General features: G+C 42.3%; 1 protein-coding gene across 1 annotated transcript in view; it reads left to right on the top strand.

Annotated features, from left to right (window-relative positions):
* The window catches only part of LOC117229602 (lachesin), an 89,967-nt gene that overhangs the window by 62,219 nt on the left and 12,092 nt on the right, over positions 1-15,656 (top strand). The window contains exons 3-5 of the mRNA XM_033486177.2: positions 2,565-2,686; positions 12,991-13,176; positions 15,336-15,528. Of these exons, the coding sequence (XP_033342068.2) occupies positions 2,565-2,686; positions 12,991-13,176; positions 15,336-15,528 (501 nt within the window). The remainder of the gene's footprint in view (positions 1-2,564; positions 2,687-12,990; positions 13,177-15,335; positions 15,529-15,656) is intronic.

Below are 15,656 nucleotides of genomic sequence, written 5' to 3'. Positions count from 1 at the left end.
AGTGTAATGTCTGGCAAATAAAATCGGTGCACCAAAAAAGAAACTATTTACGACTCGCAGCAGCCTAATTCGTTTCCGCTCTCCGCGCTCTCCGCTGTACGAATAGAGTGAAAGAAGGACAGGAACAGGGGCGGGTCTATGAATAATACTCTCGGGCCGCCACACAAAAGGGGGTAACGCGCGAAAAAGTAACCGGGCGCAATATTTTTCTTCGGCGTTTTAATATTAGACGGGCGACAGGAGTTCAGCCGACCATAAATCTCGCCACCGTGGATTTGAATCGGCCTGTACGAGGCGTCGATAAAAGCGTCGCGGCGCCGCGCGGCGCGGAGCGGCGGCCGGTTCAATTTATTCGATCCGAGCGTCGGATTGCACGGGACAATTATTATTTAATAAGGCGCAGGAGCTCGTGACGGACCGGGTGACACGGTTAATAAACACCCTAGTTACGAGGGACCCTTTCTTCATTTTCCTCCCTCCCTCTCTCTCTCTCTCTCTCTCTCTCGCTCTCTCTCTTTCTGCCCCTATTTCTCTTGTTCGATCTCGGTTCATTTTTTTTCCAATGGCCACGCGTGCCACGCGACAAAAAGCGCGTCGTCGATGAGAAATTGAAAGAAACTGAATGGTCGACGGAAAAAGAATTATTGCCACTATAACTCCGCCCGCGCACCGCTCCCATGAATCTATGCGCCTGCGATATGCATGACGAACTAGATTAAGCCGATCGGTAAAAGAGATGTAAAGATTAAGAGAAATCAATATCGGCCCGGAAGGATGGACGGTCTCTGCAGGCGAAACAGAGTCAGAGAGAATGAGAACGCCAGAGAGAGAGAGAGAGAGAGAGAGAGAGAGAGAGAGAGAGAGAGAGAGAAAGAGAGAGAGAGAAAGAGAAAAGAGAGAGAGAGAGAAAGAGAGAGAGAGGTTTCCTCGAACCGTAGATTCCGAACATAGATTTTAGGGGATAGCATTTGTCCGGCCACAGGGCGTAAAGCTGAACTTGCTGCAATCGTTGAGCTCGACGACTAAATGAACTATCCCGCAGTTTTGGTATTGTAATTTTTCGATGCAGCTCGCAACAAATGACAATGCAATCGCGGTACAACGGAAATGGGGACGTGCAAGAACGCAGGACGCGAGTTTATGCGCGTGATTCTATTGCTGCAGCCAATGTGCATCGATATCCGTTGCTTTGAACAATTTTTTTTCGAAGATAGAAACGATTTGTCTTGTTTATTGATCAGCCAGAAGAATGGACAATGCACGCGTTTCTTTCGTACGCGCTGATTTTTAGATTACGCAGTTTTAGCAGTCGTGTAGCTTGCTAGTTAATTCGAGACCGTGTAAATCAATTTTCTGCTCCTGCAATCGTCTAATTAAGTCAAGTGGATTATAAAGTTTGCACTGCTAGATTATACGGTTCGTATCTTGAGTTGCGCATCACCGTGCACAGACGCGATTCTGAATTGTTGTATTTGTACAGTTTCCAATTTGTTGTACCCGTACAGCGCCGAGAAATTGTCGTATCTGTACCGTTTATAAATTGTTGTATTTGTACAACGTCTAAATTGTTGCACAGTGCCGAAATTATTACACCGCGCAGCACGGTTCCTAATTTATTTTCTACATTTTCGCACCGACTCGCAGCCCCATTTGCAAAGCCTTCGCGCGCAACAGTCGCTTTGATTATCTATTTCGAAGATCAAAGTTGCCGAGCGCAGCTCCGCTTTCGAGTCTTAAAAAGTCGGCCGGAAAATAAAGCAAATGAACGGAGCCAAAGACTGAAATTTCACCGTCCTTCGGATCTCTTCATCGATCACGCTGCGGAACTATGGTTTAAACGGATGGACGAATGATGAATGATGAATGAAAGCTTATGAAACTTCGAGCTCTAACATGAAACTGAAATTAGGTGTACACGAACATGATTACTGGGCCGCGCGGATCTTTATGAAAACTTCGTTCTACACATCCGAAAACTGGGTCGAGCGAACAATTTTTTTGTCGGAACTGTTCAAAATGTCCCATGCGTGTTTAAAAAAATTATAAATCGACGATAAAAGCAGCTTTTGCTCTGCACCGGAAATTTGCCAAAGCGACGAATGCAGTTTATCGATCACGCGTGGGAGTTAGGCGTATTTTATTCGAATAACAAATATCATTTTATTCATAGAAAATCCGAAATAAAATTGTATCTGCAGAATTTATTCGAAATTCTATTCGGATAAAATTTGGAATAAAATTTTCTTGGAATAATTCCCGACTCTGTTACTGTCCGCCCGCGAGTTGAGACTTGCAAATGTTTAAACAACGAGCCGAATACACTCGCGTGCCTGAAAGCATGTCCAACGGTCCAGCCGAAGCTGTTAATAAGCCAAACTCCCACGAAATCCAAAACAATGAGGCAGAAGTTACGCGTGCGGAAAATTTCTTTCGGCCAACCCAGACGATTGTACGGTCGCATTCAGCTTTGCGCCCTGTGTGTAGTTTTGCGATGGGAGCGCAAGCTAATTAGATGTAAAGTTGCCGGATCGTTAATTACACGATCGTTAATTATGCCGAGCCAGGTCAAGCGATGCCAAAGTCCGAGCTCGAGCCCGAATTTCTAGCACTCCTGGAGAACCATACGGTCATTCAAGGTCGTAACGTCTCCTTCACCTGCGTCGTTAATGATCTTCAATCCTACAAGGTAATTGCATCCGCGGGTCGTTGTGTGTAATTAGCGAGTCGATTAAGGGCGTGGGCCGCGGTCGAAATTCATAAGCGATACGATATCTAAACCGCGCGAAACGATGGATCGCGGAACGCCGGCGAAATGTTCGCGGAACGGTGAAGTCTGCGCGTTCACAGCTTTTACGTACGCGCGCAGTCATTGTAAAAACTTTCTGGCCTAATATTACCTGAGTTTACCGCGATACACCGGTCGTATACGACGGTCGTTACCAGAGAAATGCAGATACGCACGTGACTTACCGGGCGTTCCAGAATTACAGGCTTCGTACAGGTATACCTTGCTTCTGATGTGACATTTCTGAATGACATTCGTTCATTCATTTTCTTAAACATTTCCTGAAAAAATGAGGAAGTCCGAACGTCTACGCTTTTAGATATGGCAATGTGAAATCACTGCGCGGTCGCAATTAAAAAATACTGCACGGAGAAACGAGAAAATAAAGAAATCCTAAAAAGTCACATGTCGCAGAAAGTCGTCATTGAACAGTCTTGAAATGAAATTCTCTCGGTAACGTCGCACGAATACAAGACAATAACGAATGATTTCTTCGTCCATTCAACGAAATCTTCATGTATTTATTTGTCAAACTATTTCATGATAAAACGAAGAAGTTTAAACGTTATATCTCCAAGTGCGATCATGTCAAATCACTGTAGCCACATCCGAGAACCATTGCACGGAAAAACCAGAGAACAAAGAAGCCCGAAATGTCGCGTTCCAAAGAACATTCTCACGAAATAGTTAATCGACACGGAATAAAATTCTCTCGGCACGATCGCACGATAAAAGACGAAGAAAGATTGTCTGTCATCTCGTCAGCGATCAGTCAATTGCCGCGGCACCTCCGCACTCCGAAAACTACTCGAAAGCCCCTGGATCGTGAACGATGAAACTGCCATGAAAGCATTGTCATTGTAAACGACGCGATCAGTGCTCTCGAAACGTCCCGGACTTTCTGAGCAGCCAGTAGCCAGATTGCTAAGACATTTCCCGGGAACGCGGGCATCAGCTGAAAACAATGCCAAAACGAGATCATCGTTCCTCAGGTAAATCACGTAACACACCGATGATCTCGCGACTTGGAGCAGCAGTAGCAGCATTGGTAGCAGCAGCAGCAGCAGCTAGAGCGGTGTGCGCCGATAATGATAAAGTCTGTACGTGTGTCAGCATGTGTCAGTATCGGTGGCCGCGTGTATGTGAGGCTTTCCACGGCCGGCAGTTCTGTCCAGAGCCCCTTGTGGGACAGAGCTGCCGAGTAATTCACTTTCGAGAAGAAGTCCAAGTTTGATTGCGCGCCCGAATCGACAATCGCTTCTATCGCGAGATGAAACGTTCTTGGCGCGTGTTCAGAGGATTTCGTCCTCGTGGATTCCGAGAATGGAACACGCTATGGACAGGGTATATAGAGAGCGGCGCGAAGAAGTAGAAAAGAAGTGGGCGGCGGTGGAAGAACAGAGACGGGGAAAGAAGAAGTGGAAAAAGTGGTAGGCAACGGGGACGACGACGACGACGACGACGACGGTGAATGTTACGCCCCGGGAGTATCCGGCCCGGATCGAGAGAAAAGACGCTGCCGAAAGAACGGATAGAAATCAGAGCCGCTAATGTGGAGTACAACGTGAATGGGTCTGATTTTTACCGGTCCCAACTGCCTCTTCTTCGTCGCGACTTTCGCTCGCACGTTGTTTGCGTCTCCTGCTCGCTGTTCAAACGCAATTTTAAATCTTTCAGGCTCGGCCGGATTGCGAGGAGCAGGAACACCACCGTTAGCCACATCCCGATTCTCGAGAGATTCGATCCTGATGCTGCTAGTCGTTCGTTCCGAGCCGAATGTTCGAGCGATTGTTCGCAAATTTTTTGAGCATCGTTACCTAATTTGTTTGTAATACTTTTAAATCGCATTTAGGTTCGTACAGAATGCAACGAAATTATTTGTTGTTTCGGTTTCGCGTCATTCGAGGGCTTTTGTTCGCGAATTAAACGGCCTTTCCATTGTTTGGTATTTTTAGAACATTGAGAAACAAGCTTGAACAGCGTGGCAGAATATTAGGATGTTAAACGGTTTATACTTTGAACGATGAAGGTGGTGGTACAGGGTTGTTGAACAAAGTTTTTGGCTGTAGTTGAATTCTTCGTTGAGTCGGTATCAAAACTTTCTCGCTCGAAACTTCGTAAAACAGCGAATGCGTTAACACTGTCATTCTTTATACGACGAATTTTAATGTCGCGCTTGATTTGTCGTTAACGAAAGCATTTTTCATCTGGAATATATTTATTAAATTCTTAACTATCGTTGTACTGTACTCGCGTTAACGACTTTGTTGCAGGATTCGCGTCAACAACGAATTCCTTTCCAATTTCTCCGAACGGTTCAAATACCCGGCGATGTCTCGATGGCCCCCGTAAATCCTGCCGAATATATTAACAAAAAATTCTGCCATGCTATTCGACGCTTCGAACGAACGTTTATCAACGGACAATGATCATTTCTCCCCGTCGACGCGTAGTAAATAACAGAACACCGAGTAATTATGATCAAGTTTGCCTCCAACTCGTGCGCCGATCGAATCAGGAAAAAGCGTAATAAATTTCCCGCGGTGTATAATCGTGTGAAGAATTATTTCTTTGCTCGATCGAGGCTTCATTGAAATCGGGGAATTTTCGAGGCTCTCCTTGTCAGTCACAGGCCGGCCATTGGACCCGACCTTTCGACGCTGTTCTATGGCAGTGCTTCCCAAACCATGTTCCACGCGCTACGACTTCAAAAACAATATTTCAAGGCTTCCCCAATTTTCCGTATTCAAAATTCATCGATGTTCGAACTACCATAACTTGGTAAAAAAAAAATCACACGATAATAAATCCAAAGTTCATTTTAGATAGAGACCTCGAGCTTTTAAATGAGTCCACTTTCATTGCCATTCAATGCAAGCAATTTCATCGCTTTGCCTGAGTTCATGTAACAATGAGTAATTTGAATGCACTAATTCTTGGTTCCACTTATGCCAAATATCGTCTGTTAAGAGCTTCCGAGCATCCTCAAATGGGATTTCAATGTTCGGCTAGCATTTCCTATTTATTTTCGGTTTCATTAATTAAATGACTTCGGGGTCGATATTCGGCGCTTAATATGTTAAAGATCCTCGGTGTAATAATTGATGCTAATCAACCATAGAAAAATAGCCAAAAGCGTTGCCTAATGGTGTTCGTATTTGCAAAGTAGTTGGTCGTAGAAGTTTGGGAAACGCTGTTGTCGAGCACGATGCTCGGGGCGTCGATTGTTTGCGGAAAAAATTTGTTCGGCCAACAGGTAGAGAGTGATTCTGTCGGCGGGCACGGCGAGCAGTCTATCAGCGTTATTTATGCACACCTTAAATTCTATTGGATCGGGCCACGGCCGGTAACCCTGCACAAGCCCTGCCGCCTCCTGCCACCCTCTGACGCCCTCGTGCGTTTCGCGTCATTCGAGAGCTTTTGTTCGCGAATTAAACGCCCTTTCAACCGTTCAATGGAACCGTCGTTTGATATACGACAGATCGAGCACGCAGCAAGTATGCGCCCGCAAACGAGACCGATCGCAGCTAACGCGGTCGGATTGCAATTTGATTCCCGGAATCCAATAACAGTGTTCATTGACATGTGCTCGCGGATCCTGCGAAAGTAAACAATTACGTTCTGCGCAGAGTCGTGGCGAAATGAACTCTCAGATTCGCGGCAACGAAGAATATCGCGTCCTCTTAACAACCACGGGATTTCGTGGAATTTTCATGGGATAGACGGAGTGCAGCGGTGGTTGTTGGTAGAGACATATCCAACGCGAATATTCAACGATATTTGTAACATCAGTTTCGTAAATATTTTTTATCTGCAGTCGCTGAATGCGATTCGGACGTTCCGCGATTTTCAGAATGTCCACGATTTTCATGCTGTTGCATCTTCGCGAAAAATATTTGTATTATGATCAATCGGGACTCGTTTCGAAGCTCGACGTTTATTCTTTCGCGGTACATAATTCGCTCTCCTGTAAACTGTCTTTGCAGGTAATACTGGTCGAGAAACTGTAGACTTGTTTTTGCTCGAAAAATGATAAAAATTCAAACGTTTGTACGTAGCTTGTCACTCATTTTTCTTTTATAAAATGACTAAAAGAAATCGCAGATTACGTTTTGGGTTGTCATTGTAAAGGGGAAGCTTCGATCTACAAGTCTACGGTAGATTCAATAAGGAAAAAAATTTCCTCAATGATTTTGCAGACATTCCGAGCTGCAACACTTTTCGAGAAAAAAACATGTCTTCGGTTTCCTTCATTTCTCTCTTCGCTGGACTATGCAAGGAAATCTGAAGAAAAAATGAACTACGCGGTAGAAAAGTGGAGGCTTTATGCTTTAAAATGAGTCCGGGTTCTTTGTTCTACGTTTATTTTTAAAGAAGCTATAGCAGTTCTAGAAAATTGATTTCATTAATCAGACTGCTTTATTAAAGTCCTTTCCGTAAATGGGGGACCAACCAGCCCTGGTTAAACGAGCTATAAAATTAGCGGAAAGAATTATTGCGACTGTAATACACCTGCCCGCAGAAGCACGAAAGTCGCCATTTACATTTTAAGACATAACCTCGGTTATATCTCTTGTCGTACGAAAAATTACATTACGATGCCGGGAAGATAACCGCTGCCAGAGGGAAGTCACGTATACGTGATGCTGGCTGATAACCGGTGGCTAACGAAATCACGCACACGTGACAGCGGCCGTCACTGTTAAGGATTGCTTTATTTATCTTGGGTTCATAAAACTTTCCCGAAAGTTTGCGTAACTGAAATCTCCGCTGCGAATCCACTTTTACCGAAGAACTGCTTGCCGTACGCGGTCATTATTTCACAAAATTATCGGAACATTGGATTATAACCGTAAAAAAGATCTCAAGAGCTCGAAAGCCAAAACTTGACGCTTTAAAATGAGCACAAGCAGCCTCTTGGAAGATTTTTTTTTCACCAAATTGCAGCAGCCGAATGTTCGACAATCTTTCATGATTTCGTTTTTCTTCGATTGTATGCAGCGAATTGTATTCGCCAATTGTTCATTGTCCGACGCAAGAATTCTGCTATATATTTTCCAAATGTCTCACCAGCTTCAGCAGCGAGGTCCTCAATTGCTCGCAAACGATTGCTCGGCTTTCTTTCGCTCGTGTTTGCGACTTATTGCAATCGTTACAAGCGACGCGGTATTTTCTCTTAACAGGTGTTCGAGCGTTTGTTAACCCTCGAGCGATTACGAGACGGAGTATCCCGTACCTTTTTCGTTTCCCAAAGTCGTATCGGGCGTACTAGATTATTCCGGAGGCGGCTCTGTTTCGGTATCCTCCCACGCATCGCTATTCTTCTGTTTATCGTTTCCAGCCCGGCAATCGTGTTACACGTTTCATCGGGGCAACAGTTATTTGGGTGAAATCCTTTTGCCGGCGAATGTCTGGAAGCCTTTTGGGGTGCACAGTTCTCAAAAGGTGCTGCTAATGAGAGCCTCGGCAATAACGATATCAGCCCCGGGAATTAGTTTCCCTTTATTTTCTCGCTGTCGCTTCCGCTCGTTTATGCTCTAATGCTTCATTTGTCCATTTAGCGAAGTAATCTTGAAATTAACGGTACAATCGTTTCCCTGGAACTCGAACTTTTTGATAACGCAGTACCGTGAAATATTCTACCTCTAGAATATTACACGTGAATCTTGTGAAACGAAGGAGCAACAGCGATGTTATAATACGCAGATTGCAAACTTTGAGGAGACAAAGCACAGAAGCAAAAGCTTCAGAAAGATAGAAGAAGTGCTGTTGTCACTTTCGGGTAATGGAAATTATTAGCAGGAGAAAAAGGTGGACGATTCTGGAAAAATCGAAAATGTTTGTTTTGCGTAATTGTTCTGCAGAACTTTGAATGCATTTTCCTGAAAACCATGCTTCTTCAATATGCTGTGATTACATCTCAATAATGAATGAAATAGAAACGGAAACGAGAATAGAAATAAAATAGGATCGTGCGAATATAGGCGAGAATTTTCTTTTTATAGAGAAGCGACCGCCTGCAAATGTTTCTCATCGAGAGACGATAACAACGAAAGAATTTGTCTTGATGGCCAGTGGAAGCAAACCCGTGCACATTTCTGTGTCCACAGAGGTCTGTGCACTTCGACTATTTAGCCTCGGAATAAAGAACTTTCCGATTCACGGAACGATTACGCAGAGGGATTGAAAGTCGCGTAAAAACAAGGGAGGACACAGTTAAAGGCGTAATTCGGCCGTGTCACGAGGATTGACGCGACCGATGGAAGATTAATTGTAGTGTAAAGGAATATATTCGGACAGTTTTTCCAAAAGGACTATTCGGGAATTTGGCTTTCAAACATACCGCCGACAAAAGCCATTCAACTTCTATCTGAAACATTTTTCGGTATCGTCGCCGGCTTTGAAATGCACCGGGGTTTACTTAAATTGGTCACACTGTGTGCGAACTGCGTTTTATGTTAGAACGCAAAAGCCGAATTGTCAAAGAACGCTAAAGAAATCTCCGGCTCGCAATCGTTTGTCTTGTAACGCACCGCGAAAGTACCAAAAATTACGAATTTCTGTGCAAAATGAAAATGATCTCTGTATAATTTTAATGAGTCGAAAATTCACCAGTGCTTTTAACTGGAAGCATTTTTATGCGAAACAAAAATTATCCGCAAGAAATGAAAGTTAAACAGCGAGTTCTTTATTCCTTTAATAATTTTGATAGATTAAAGATAATAGATTGGCTTTGTGAAACGCCTTCACCCTTTATATACTATTCTAAATTATAACCATTCAATGTTGCCTTAAATGCATAAAATCCGCAGTCTAGTGTTATTAGCATTCATTGGCTGTTTCATTCAATGAGTCACTTGATTGCGTTCCAGCATCCATATTGGCATAAACCACTGCCATGTCCGAACTATTGTCCACGTCAATTTTATTAGTCTCGTGATGCTTCTTGCTTTGAAACGTTATACATATACAGTTTCCCTATACCAATTTTGTCGATATCGTTTATTTACGTTGTTCTGTAATGACATAATATTCCAGAATGATAAACAAATAGGTATAATTATCTGCAAACCATATCAGCGACATTTGACAAACATACCTTATTCACGAAACAAAAATGCTCTAGTTTAATTGCAACAAACAGGAACTAGATAAATGTTTATTTGCAGTTTGAACATATTCTACGGTTTTAAAATAATCTAACAGCGTTATTACAGTCATCGTTTGCATTTACCGTTTTGTACTGTATCTATTAGTCTAGTTATTATTTTCGGAAATACATTTAATCCCCATCGTTTATGAATTGTCTTGATTTTAACCCTTCTATTTTTCGGCATGAGCAACATTGTGGAGTTGCGGGCAATCTAAAATAAAATCTTAATAATTAAAATATTATTTATTATTTTCAAAGTATAATAAAACATACATTGCATATTATATATTATTAATACTATTATTATTAATATTATTATTATTAATAATAATAATATTATTATTATTAATATTATTATTATTATTATTATTATTATATAATATATCATATATTATATGCTATATAAATGTTTTAGCATTTACTTACACGTTCGCAGACAAGTTAAAAATTTTGCAAGATTAAGTCATTACTTTACTAGAATTACGTCATGAAAAAAAATGATAATCGGAGGATGAATAAGGCTCAGGGCTCCAGTTTCGAGGAGACGGCACGATTGAATACGAAACGTAGCATAACGCACGAGGACACGGGGAAATTCTCGTTCCAGATTCCGGCAGCGAAGGCGGGACGTTGTTTTTTCAGCAGGAAGCGACGGAAAGTAAAGCATGCGGGATTAAAATATGCTGTAACGCCGGGCTCCTTCGTTTCGGGTTTGCCTTCTTACCCTTGTTACGCGGTGTAACGTTTACGTTACACGCTTTAACGGAGTTGTTTGCGCTGGAACTCATGAATACAGAAGGATAAAGCGAAGTCGCGGAGGGAATTTTACGCGGCGAAACGCATCACGCTCGTATGTCACTCGTCGTACAATTCGCACATGTGTACGTAGATAATTCAGGTTCATCTCGCCACTCAGCACCGCGCGGACGAATGTGGGCCGTTCGATGCTTAGGCTCGGCAGATATTGTACTTAACGTTCTACCGGAATATCTTCTGAAAGCGTTCGCAAACGCAAATATTTCTGTTAGCCGAAAAAATAGACTATTTGCTGCCGGATTGTCTCCCGTGGATTTTTCATTCTGTTTACCGAGCAGACGTTTCCGCCAGCATCTGGTGCTTCCTGATCGGAAGAATGAAATTATTCTATTTGACAGATGTTTTTCGAGCCCTCGTCCGCCCGTTGCGCCAATTTGCCATATTTTTCTGTGGTAAAGTTCACAGTTACGGTGCAGTCGATTAACGTTGAAATTAAAATGAACAAAAGCGAAGTTTCCGAGTTGAGATTTTTACTATGGTTTGTGTACATGGCGGTTGAAGAAAATAGTGTATGGATATTATTGGTAATATGTATAATATAATAGTGTATAAACATATATAATATAATATAATAGCATTGGATTTTTAGTGTATGGATTTATTGACAATAATATAACTTTTTCCGATACAAAAAATTGAAGTTGGAAAATCGATTTCTACATAATTCGATTCGGTGTAAAAACAATGCTGTAAAAATGTATATTTTCAAAATTAATTATGGTCTGTACGTCAAATTAACCACGTCATTGTTACATTAACCTAGTATTAACTTTTGACATGGTTTCGTTTCGCAGAAAGTAACTTACTGATGTAATTGTTTATTATTCAGTCACAACGATTCCTTTAGCTCTCTGTTCAAGGATTGAACTAAGTTGGAGGAATGAGAGTTTGATAAGAGTCGAGGGCATTCACGATGCAAATAATTTAGCCAGTTACGCCAACGGTTATAGGTCGTAGAAAGCAAATCATTGTAATTCATACTGGCACATTTTCGACGCATTTCCGATTTTATTTTCCGAAGTAATGACTCGAGGAGCCATCTGGAGCTCCTTGTACCAAAGATAAATTCGCTATATATATTTGCTACAAATAAAATTTTAATGGTGCCATTTGTTTCATCCCCTTTGAAATATAGGGGTCGCATTTTTCACGTTCCTGCGGCGATATAATCTCAAGTAGAACCTATTTGCATTCATGATGATTTTAATTATGCGTTCGCGTCGACACTCGTCGGGAATTAAAAAAAAATTTTTAATTGAATTGGTTAAATTTAATTGGTTCGTTAACAAAAACGGAGAGCCACCCCATAGAGCTATTTTTCAAAGGACGTACTTTCGGCGTTTCTAGTCTAATACATTTGAAGTTATGCGATCTATTGTTTGAAACAGGACTTTCTCATCTCGCTGAAAAGCAACGAAATGTTTAAGAAAAACTTGTTTCAAATGTTATATATTTCAGTTTTTAATGGTATCGCTCTAAACGAGTTTTTTTTTTTAAATGATCTAACGGTGTGCACGATTCAACGGGATTACCTTGAACAAAAATTCAAAAAATGCTTCGTACTAGAATATATTCTCCGGGGATTGACGATCAAACGTTTTTATTTTTGTGAAAATTGTCAAAATGGCAGCTACTTGTGCTTGACCTATCGAATTTGTACAGTCTTTTTCAGTGGCTTTTCCAATCTTATTTTAATAACAATGTAAACACCTTCGTGTAGAATCGGCCTAAAAATATTCTAAACATCTTGAAATTTGGGTTTTGTTCTTCAAAATTTTGTTTTCGCTAAAACTACAATTATATAGCCTACTTTTTACGCACGACGAGTATACTCGTCACGACACGGCTAATCGATTAATCATAAAGCCTACTTACGAGAGCGTTCCGGACCGAAGGGATGAACGTGCTAAAAATCGTTCCATTGTTTCAGTTTTGTTCGGTATTGTACACGAGCCGTTCGCTGCGATTGGCGAGCGTATCATCCAGGTTTCTGATAGCAAGTTACGCCAGACTTCACCGTACTCCATTACCTATTACGCGGGGAGGAAACGTGTCGCGGACAGGCGAGGGGTAGGCGACTCACCCCACATAACTAATACCCGAATAACCGAATTCTAAATCCGTTATTATCGGCGTCCGTGTAAGTAATGCGGGCGCGAGAGAGCCGCGGTTTATAATCAGCTGCTGAAACGGCGGAACCCAGCCGTGTGTCCACCCTACCGATTCTATTATACAGGTTGCCTGGATAAAGTCGGACTCCAGAGCTATCCTGGCCATTCATACGCACATGGTCACACACAACCCACGGCTGTCTGTCACTCACAACGGACATAACACGTGGAAACTGCACGTGACCAACGTCCAACCGAACGACTCTGGCACGTACATGTGTCAAGTTAATACGGAGCCCATGAGGAGTCAGGTTAGTATAATGCGTGTCAGATAACTGCAAAATTCTGTCCCTGTTCGTGACAATAGGGTCGTCCGCGAATCGTTTTCCCTTCTCTGTCTCCGCGCTCGATTGTTATTTTTTCTTTCTCCCTTTTTTTTCCCCCCTGGTATTGTCATCGATGAACGCTTCCACCTCCCGGGGCTTTTAAAACTGTTTATCGACGACGCCCGGACCGATGCTTTCTGCCGGAAAGACGTTCACTGCGACGCGGCGCATCGAGTGGGCGAAAGTAATTAAACGCCGATGCTCGCGAACGGAAACTTTCAATGAAACGCGTGGAATCCATAGATGCCGCGAACTTCCTGCTCCGCGGGACTCCGCGAACTTTTAAGCGAGCTTCGATTGACCCGCGAACCGTGACTCGCTTCACGACGCAAACATTTGTTAATCCTTTGCGGGTCGTAGCCAGCGCAGATTTTTCTTCTTTTTTTATTCCATTGGCTGTTTGAATATGTCTGACCAATTGCGTCGAAAAAACCTCCACGCTGGATTTACACGTCTCAGGGGACCGGCTTTATTTTTGATTTACGAGTTTCTAGTCACGAATCTGCTTTTTCGCCGCGCCCTTTCGAAGAAACTAAAATTAACATTTTAATGACCGCTCACGCGACGTGTGCTTGATGCTTTAATAATAATGTAGTGATGATTGTTTCGATAATTATCAGACAAAGGGAAAATATTAAATTTGTTGTATTGTTGTTTTTGTTTGATGTGTATGTTCACGCATGTTGAATTATTTCGTGAATTTACATCAAGTTTTCTTAACACTTAGCCAACCGAACGGGGAGATCTTCCCGTTTTAAATTCAGTCAATTGACGACTGAATTGATAATTAATGAAGAATTAAAAATGATTGCTTAATTTTATTACGATTTGCAAGTGGTACGAATGCTGAAGAAGTAATCGATGCCATTATAAGTTTGCTTCATAATTTTTGTTTAATCGAATGAAATATTTTAATTTTCTGAAAATTTTTGAGGTTTCTAGCGCGGTCGTGGAAGTGTTAAATTAATTCTTCAAAAATATTGCCAATCCCTGCGACGATTGATTGAATAGAAGTGCGGTCATTAAAGTGTTAATATTTCTCGATGAAACTTTAGGGAAATGTACTTTAAAAATGGGGTGCAAGGTTCAATGATCGATGTATGTAAAATGTACATTTATTTGATGGAACTTCGTTCGATTGATCGGCTGTCATGCTTGCAATTATTAATATTTTTTAATGGTACTTTTCGGAAATATACTTCAAGATATATATTTTAAAGTAATTATAAAAACATTTCGTAAAAAGTTCAATAATGTATGAAAAAGGTCCCTAAAAATGGGGTAAAACGTTCAGCAACTCACGTGTTTGCAATTATTAATATTTCTCAATGAAGCTCTAGACAAATGTACTTCAAAATGTATGCTATAAAGTAATTGTAAAAATATTTCGCAGGAATGGTCAATAACGTTTGAAAAAGATCCCCAAAATCGAGATACAACGCGCAACAGTCAATATTACATAAAATGAACCTGCCCCTGTGTTTCGAATGATTAATAGTATCCAATCAATTAGAAAAATATACTTCAACAACGCGCAACAAACACGATCGCGTATACATTAGAAAAAGGTTCGCTGACGTTCGAAAGAGATCGGCAAAAAACAAAATGAACCATAGCGCGGCGCGCGATCGAAACGCTTTGAACGATTTAAATCACGCGTGTTCCGTCACGCCGCAACGTTTCGGTCGCAACAATGCCGCGGAGGCGACGGAAATATCACCGGCGAAAGTATCCGGGACAGCATCGCTTAATTGAATGTTACAAAAAATTTCGGCGGAAGGTTTCGCCCGGGAGAAAAAAAGAAAACGAAAGAACGGACGAGAACGGAAATAAAATGGAGGAGCACGGTTGTGTAGTTGCAATTGCGCGCGGCAGTCCATATTTTTTCGCCGCGGTAAACCTAGATTAAAGGGAAGTCTCCGCGCTGAGCAGTCGCATTCGTTGAGTTTCGAATCCTAGGGTTAAGCTTGATTTAAATGTCCCAGGGAATACACGGTGGTCCGGCGCGCGGTGTTCGAGGCCAGATCTTTTACGCCGCCGGACAAATGGTACTATATGGCGGTTGGTAACGATCTTTTCCACAGACGGGTCACATGAAGGTAGTGATACCGCCCGATATCATGGATTTGGACGACTCGACCGATCTCCTAACGGCCGAGGAGAACAGCGATCTGCGATTACGGTGCCGAGCCACCGGCACGCCGGAACCTGTGGTCACCTGGCGCCGCGAAGATGGCAGAAATATTACCTTGCGGACCGCGCAAGGTCTTCAACGAGGTACTATCGTTCGAATCCCCTTCGTCGATTCATTCGGCAAGGGAGTCACGGTCGAATCGTGACACAAATCGCGGAGCAGATCGGACAATCGTCGGATACGATACAGTGGAGCTTCGATTACAAGAATC

This window comes from Megalopta genalis, chromosome 3 (genome assembly GCF_051020955.1).
Source record: "Megalopta genalis isolate 19385.01 chromosome 3, iyMegGena1_principal, whole genome shotgun sequence".
Taxonomy (NCBI): domain Eukaryota; kingdom Metazoa; phylum Arthropoda; class Insecta; order Hymenoptera; family Halictidae; genus Megalopta; species Megalopta genalis.
This window is presented reverse-complemented; position numbering and strand designations above follow the sequence as displayed.